This window comes from Crotalus tigris, unplaced genomic scaffold (genome assembly GCF_016545835.1).
Source record: "Crotalus tigris isolate CLP2741 ecotype Arizona unplaced genomic scaffold, ASM1654583v1 scf7180000024316.1084291, whole genome shotgun sequence".
NCBI classification, from domain to species: Eukaryota; Metazoa; Chordata; class Lepidosauria; order Squamata; family Viperidae; genus Crotalus; species Crotalus tigris.
Window position 1 is genome coordinate 735741 of NW_024100488.1, and position 6531 is coordinate 742271.

Here is a 6531-nt window from a genome sequence, read left to right on the forward strand (position 1 = left end):
CCGGAGCCTGCTTCTCGCCTCCTTCTGAGACGTTCGGCTTCAGAGAATCACGACCCTCGCGGTCTCCCGTAGTCGAAGCGGTGCCGAACTTCGAGAGTCTAGACTGCGCAGACGTGATCGCCGTAGGCGCGTGCGCATAGGCGCCGGAGACCGCTCGGCGCGGTTGCCATGGAGTCGGAAGGGGCCTACGAGCCGGGCTTCGTGGGAATCCGCTTCTGCCAGGAATGGTGAGCGGGCGGAGGGTCGGGAAGGGCCCGACTCGTCAGCATGGGAGCGATAGTCCGCCCCAGTTTCTCCGTGAGACGTTGAACCGTATGTCCCATCCTCCCCTCCCCGTCGCGCTATCCGGGCCTGTTTTTAGAAAGGCCTCACCGCCCTTTCTTGCTCCCTCTCGCCCAGCAACAACATGCTGTACCCGAAGGAGGACAAGGAGAACCGGATCCTGCTTTACGCGGTAAGTAAGGGAGGCCTGCAGGGGAGGATTTCATTTCCCAGCATGCTCCGGTCCGTGGGGGCATGTGCTGGCTCGCTGGGGGATTCTGGGAGTTGAAGTCCAGAATTTTCTTAAAATGGCCAAGGTTGAGAGGCCCTCACAAACGGAAGGGGCTGGATGGGTTAGAAGCCATTGGAAGGGCAAGGCGAGGTGGAAACCCAGCTTCCCTGAAAACCTGGGATGGGCCTGAAAGTTGGGGGTCTCGGCCCCTCTAACCCCACTCAGTCACTTTGCTTGGACCCGCTTTTCAAACCTGGCCACTTTTAGGTTCCCAGAATTCCCCAGCAAGGATTCCAGTGAACCTGAAGATCAGTGGATTCCAGAATTCAGAATTCAGGCTGGCTAGGGAATTCTGGGAGTCAATGTCCAGACATCTTAAATGGCCCGTATTGAGAAATGCTATTCTGGACTTTAAAACAGGCCAGTCCATGGGCTCCTGCCCTCCTGCTGCAGAGCATGGGAGTCTGACTTACTCATTTCTCCATTGCTGGGGCTCCCCACCCCATGGAAGTGTTTGGACCCCAAGGCCTCCAAAGTGCCATCAACCATCCGAGCCTGCCTGGCCCTCCACTGCAGACACTTTGTGGGGAGGGGGACATCCAGGTCTTACCCGCTTCTTTTTTCCCTCACCCTTTCTCTTCCTCCTTCTCCAGTGCCGGAACTGCGACTACCAGCAGGAAGCTGACAACAGCTGCATCTACGTCAACAAGATCACCCACGAAGTGGAGTAAGTCCTTGAGGACCACGGAAAAAGATGGCTCACTTGGGGGGCAAGTTTGGGGAGGAGCCCCTCCCTGCCCCCTCAAATTGAGGAGGACGGTGGAGGGTTACCCCCACAGGCTTTGGTCTAGTCTTGCAAGTCGTGAGACTGGGCCTTACCCAGCTTGCTGGGCGTTATTCTTGAAACTTTTGTGGCTTAACAACGGGACTGTTTCTGCCCAGTTGTTGGTACCTCTGCTATCTGATCGGGCACAGAGGGCATGTGGTGGGTACCCTAAGGAGTGTGGGTTGGCAAGGCCCAGAAGGAGAGCCTTATCTGTGGTGGCACCCGCCCTTTGGAGCATCTTCCCTCAAGATTAGATTGACCCCATCCTACTTGGTCTTTCGGAAGGCCTCGGAAAGCTGGCTTTGTGGTTGAGCCTGGGGCCTTGTGGGTGGGCAAGAGCCATTTCTGATTTTATGGGCGATGGATTAAATTGTGCCTGGCTGCTATGTGTTTTTATATTACTTTTATAGTACAGGTAGTCTTAACTTAGAATTGAATTTGCTATTCTTGGATTGATTTTATTTGTTGTGAACCAAACCTCCCAGGTTAAATAAAAAAATCTAAATAAATTTTGCTTTTAGCGAATTAACACAGATCATTGCTGATGTCTCTCAGGATCCCACTCTGCCCCGGACAGAGGATCACCCCTGTCAGAAGTGAGTAGTTGCTTTAGCTTAAATAACCAGGCTGGGGAATTCTAGGAAATGAAATCCACACTTCTTTAAGTTGCCGGGGTCAAGAAACGCTGTTCTAAAACTTGAAAGTGAGCAGAATTTGGACGTTTTCTGGGATATTTTATCCTACTTTTGTATTCTAAAGCAGGGGTCAGCAATCTTTTGGGCACCAGGAACCGGTTATGTGGAGAGATGTTTTTCCATGGACCGGAGGGTGTGTGGTTTTATGTGCTGCCTGCATCCTATGGATGGGGCTTTCCTTGTTTGTGCAGACCGGTTTCTGGCATTGCTGTGGACTGGTACTGGTCCACGGACTGGGACTTGGGGATCCCTGTTCTAAAGAAATGGTGGGAAGGAGCCAGGCTGGCAAAAGAAAAATCAGATTTGGAAATAGGCTGGACTCTGGAGAGGAGAGGCCAGCAGAAATAGGTGGGGGTGGAGAGTAAGTTAGAATGCAATTCAATCCTCAGCCCTCCTGGCCAGGGGACCCACTGCAGTGGGTTGCAGCCTGCCTGAGTTGTCTGTGCATCCGTACATGTACACACGTAGGTCCGGTTGGTAAAGTGGCTGGAAAGAATTCCGCCAGCCACGTTCTGCACACTTTCCCTACCTTGTTTGATGCCTGGCTTTGCCTTCCAGGTGTGGCCACAAAGAAGCCGTCTTTTTCCAGTCTCACAGCGCGAGGGCTGAGGTGAGGAAATGGCTTTTCAATGTGGGGTAGGTGAGTGGTTAGTTATTTCACCTTAGGATTATATCACTCTGAAATGCCCTGAGGGATGATGGGCCTTTGCTGCTTGTAGTCATAAACCTGGATATCTTTGGAGCCCAGCACGGCCTGCCCAGGAGTCTGGCAAAAGGACTGTACCCCAACTCATCTAGAGAACACCAGGTCAGAAAGTTGATTTAGGAGCCCGCTGGAGATCTGGAGAGGCCCTTTGCTTCTCTGCTTTCTCAAGGGACCATCTCTGCAAGAAGTGACGTCTGGAATCACAAAATCATGGTTGCCTTTCTCACCCCCCCCCCCGTTTCTTTCCCAGGATGCCATGCGCCTCTACTATGTCTGCACAGCCCCCCACTGCGGTCACCGTTGGACAGAGTGAAACCCTGCCAGACCTCTTCCTGTCTCCCGGCCACCGATGACTTCCCCACTGCGATTCTCCGCTATTTATCTGTTCAGCCTGTCTGAATTGTCCTTTGCTCTAATAAATGGTTTATTTTTTACAGAAGACTCCAGCCTCGTGCGTGGGCGACCTCAGCAGAATGATATTGTTTGTGATTTAGGCTTCTAACTCAGCAGAAGGTGCAACTGAGCCCGAAAACCAGCTGCCCCTGGTTTGGGGAAGTCGTCCCAAGGTAGGCAGGGGCGGAGGGCTCCTGGCAGGTGTGCCTGTGGTACTCGTCGCTGGTGCTGCAGGTGAAGCCACACCCCTCGCAGACAAAGAGTTTGGCCCGGCGCTCCCGGTAGCCATAGATCTGGGGGAGGCGGTGGATCTTCCTCAGGTGTGACTCCAGGGAGCAGCGCTGCGTGAAGCCCTTGTCGCCGCAGAGGCAGCAGCGGTACGGGCGGATGCCTGCAGGCAGCGACACACGGCATTGGCAAAGGTCCTTGACTTAACGACCGTGCGTTTAGCGACCGTTCAAAATGATAAAAGCACTGAAGAAAGGGAGTTATGACTCGCATTTACGACCGTCAACGGCCTTCCCCAAAGTCGCAGGGTCCAAATTTGGGCCTTTGGGCAACTGGTGTGGATTTCTGAGGATTGAAGTGTCCTGAGGTCACGTGATCGCCATTCATGACCTTCCCCACTGGCTTCCAACAAGCAAAGTGGGTGGGGAAAGCTGGATTCACTTAATGACCACTTAACTGCAGTGATTCGCTTAACAACGATAGCAAAAAAAAAAGATTGTTGTCAGGCATAGATCAAATAACAACGGCCTTGCTTAGCAATGGAAATTCTGCTCCTGGTTGTGGATCGGCCACAATCCTAAGGGGGAGCCCCAGTGACGAACCACTTTTTTTAGTGCCCCTGTAACTTGGGACGATGGCTAAATGAATGGTTGTAAGTCGAGGACTTGCTGTAGCAGAGGTGAATCCCTTTCCCTCCCTATTTCCCCTTGCCTGCCGGCCCTCACCTGTGTGCGTCCTCAGGTGCCTCTTGAGGTCAAAGGTGTCGTTGAAGCCTTTGCTGCAGTAGCTGCACCGGTGCTTCTTGACAGGGCTGTGGCTCTTGCGGTGGCGGTTCAGCATGCGCTGCAGCGGGAAGCGTTTGCTGCAGACGGAGCACTGGAAGTCTGCCTGAGTGGGGAGACCCATGCCCTGAGGGAGAGAGGGAGGGAGGAATAGTGGATGGAAGGAAGAAAAAGAAGGGAGGGAGGGAGGGAGGGAGGGAGGGAGGGAGGAAGGAAGGAAGGAAGGAAGGAAGGAAGGAAGGAAGGAAGGAAGGAAGGAAGGAAGGAAGGAAGGAAGGAAGGAAGGAAGATGTGTCCCCATCTACCAAAAGAATTATGGGCAACAAACCAGGATAAAAAGATAATACAACTACCAAAATCAATTTGGGGAAGGGGAAAAAAGGCAAGACCAACAGCAGGCAGACAACGCAGGCAGTCTCAAGACTCTCATCCTTGGCTTATGAAGATTGCTGAAGTCCCAAATCCAGTTTTCCTGGTGTGTGTATGTCTGTGTGTGTTTCATTTTGAACTGCCCCTTACCTGGTTGCACAGAGGCGGCTTCTCCGCAGCAGGGGGCTGCGAATAAAGCAGGCTTTGGGGAAAGCGGTGGGGGTCTCCTCCGTCCCACTTGCTCTGGCTGCTGATGCTGAGCACTGCGGGGTTGACGAGGGCCTGGGCCACACAGGTCTCTTCGGAGATCAAGACAGCCAACAAGGATGTTATTTTTAGTGACTTTTGCAAGTACAGGGACACAACACACTGAACAAATGTCTCAGTGGCAGAACCTTTGGGCTCCATTGTGGTCGTAAGTCGAGGACTATCTGTAGGGGACTCGGCCATCTCCAGGAATATGCTAGGAAGAGAGCTGGAGACCTGACAGCCAGAGAGTGGGATAACTTGGTCTCTTGCGCCTCTTCCTCTCTCCCATGGCAGTTCTTCCCCAACTGGGTGCCCTCCAGATGTGGGAGTCCCTCATTCCCATGATCCCCAGCCAACATGACCATAAGAGTCCCTGCCCGGAAAGATGCCATTCAAGAGCTTCACCTACCTGGGACATACAAGTCTCCCCGGAGCTGGTCAGAGAGCTCCCCCCAGTTCCGTCTTCTTAGCTGTGCCGAGTTACGACGTTTTATCAGAAAGGACTTCGGCATGGCTGGTCGGATGCCAGGTTTGGGTTTCAGATGGACCAACACGTTGAACACGGTGATGATGACCAACCATGGAAGGTCCTTAAAGTAGACACTTCATGGCCAAGAAGAAGAAAATATCCTTTATGGTGTTTGCCCCCCTTCCTAAACCTTGAGTTTCTTCTGTATCGACTTATTTCTTCTTGTAAAAGAATGAGTATCAGAGTTGAAAGGGACCTTGGAGGTCTTCCAGTCCAACCCCCACAATTAGCAAATCTCCAGTTCGAATTTACTTCCCAATAAAAGTCTGACCTATAATTTCAAACAAGTTGAAGAGCCAGGATTATCAATATACCCTAAAAAAAAATAAAAATGCAAACCGTTGCTTCTTTCTTTCCAAACCATGGACCCCAATTCCTGCTTCTAACCCCCACCCCAGCTCCCAGCAAGAATAGGAAGGTCACTCCCGAAGTGACCACATCAATTGTCTTATCATCCAGCAAAGTCCAAAATCTCAACACCATTCCGATGAACTGGAATGAGTCTGTGGGTGGGCTATTTAAGAGCAACTCTAGATGTGCTGGCAATTTGCATCTAAATTGGGGGTGGGGGATTATCCCATTGCATCTCTTTTGCATATTGGGTGCTTCTAATGTACAGATCTACATCTGCTTGCATTCAATCTATGCAAATCTTGCAATTTAACTCTGGAGGGCAGAGTTAAGGTCAGTTATCCATCTCTCTGGTTCCCACCAGGACAAGAAAGTCATCTTCAAAAGCAGCAACAGAATCTGAATATGAGAAGACCAGCTAAGCCTTCCACCACTTGCAGCACAACAATCCTGTGAGGTAGGGCAGGCTGGACAGGGAAAATCCTCAAACACAGAACATTTGATCATATAACAGAAAAAATGTGACTTAATTCAGTGTGCAATGGAGACCCAAATCTTTGCATTAGCAGTGTTTGTCAATGGACTTCAACTCCCAGAATTCCTCAGCCAAAGATGCAAGAAGGATCTCTTCTTCAATGGTCATCTAGCTGACCCTAGCCATACACACGCTCTTCTACTGGGCTGGGAATAAAAGTTGGCTTGGGCCAAACATTGGGAAAAAACAAAGCCAAATTTTGCTTGCAATCAAATTGGGCCTCCCTGGATATGATCTCACAGTCAGTATGAACCCAGTGGATCTCTGGGTTGTTATTTGGGGAGCCCGTGTCCCCGAGATTTTTCTTCCACCCAGCCTTTGTGCTGCTTTGCACTTAAAAGCAAACAGGTCTCTTCAAACAGCACCAGATTTCCA

General features: G+C 51.3%; 1 protein-coding gene across 4 annotated transcripts; it reads left to right on the plus strand.

Annotated features, from left to right (window-relative positions):
* On the plus strand, nucleotides 1-3154 carry POLR2I (RNA polymerase II subunit I). 4 transcript variants are annotated; one of them, XM_039325064.1, is made up of 6 exons: nucleotides 1-227; nucleotides 400-454; nucleotides 1147-1220; nucleotides 1875-1915; nucleotides 2573-2624; nucleotides 2971-3154. In XM_039325064.1, exons 1-6 carry the CDS (start codon nucleotides 169-171, stop codon nucleotides 3071-3073), a joined length of 384 nt encoding a protein of 127 aa, XP_039180998.1. In that variant the 5' UTR covers nucleotides 1-168; the 3' UTR covers nucleotides 3074-3154. The 4 variants fall into 4 exon arrangements, with proteins under 4 accessions (XP_039180998.1, XP_039180999.1, XP_039181000.1 ...); XM_039325065.1 differs by having other exon boundaries at nucleotides 58-227; nucleotides 1841-1915; XM_039325066.1 differs by having other exon boundaries at nucleotides 174-312.
* Nucleotides 3155-6531: the final 3377 nt, after the last annotated feature.

What these genes read in the sequence shown, in the direction of transcription:
- POLR2I (XM_039325064.1), top strand. Translation starts at nt 169, where the DNA reads ATGGAGTCGGAAGGGGCCTACGAGCCGGGCTTCGTGGGAATCCGCTTC. An exon ending in ATCCGCTTCTGCCAGGAATG is followed by an intron (nt 228 to 399) that starts GTGAGCGGGCGG and finishes CCTCTCGCCCAG; the next exon opens with CAACAACATGCTGTACCCGA. An exon ending in ACCGGATCCTGCTTTACGCG is followed by an intron (nt 455 to 1,146) that starts GTAAGTAAGGGA and finishes CTCCTTCTCCAG; the next exon opens with TGCCGGAACTGCGACTACCA.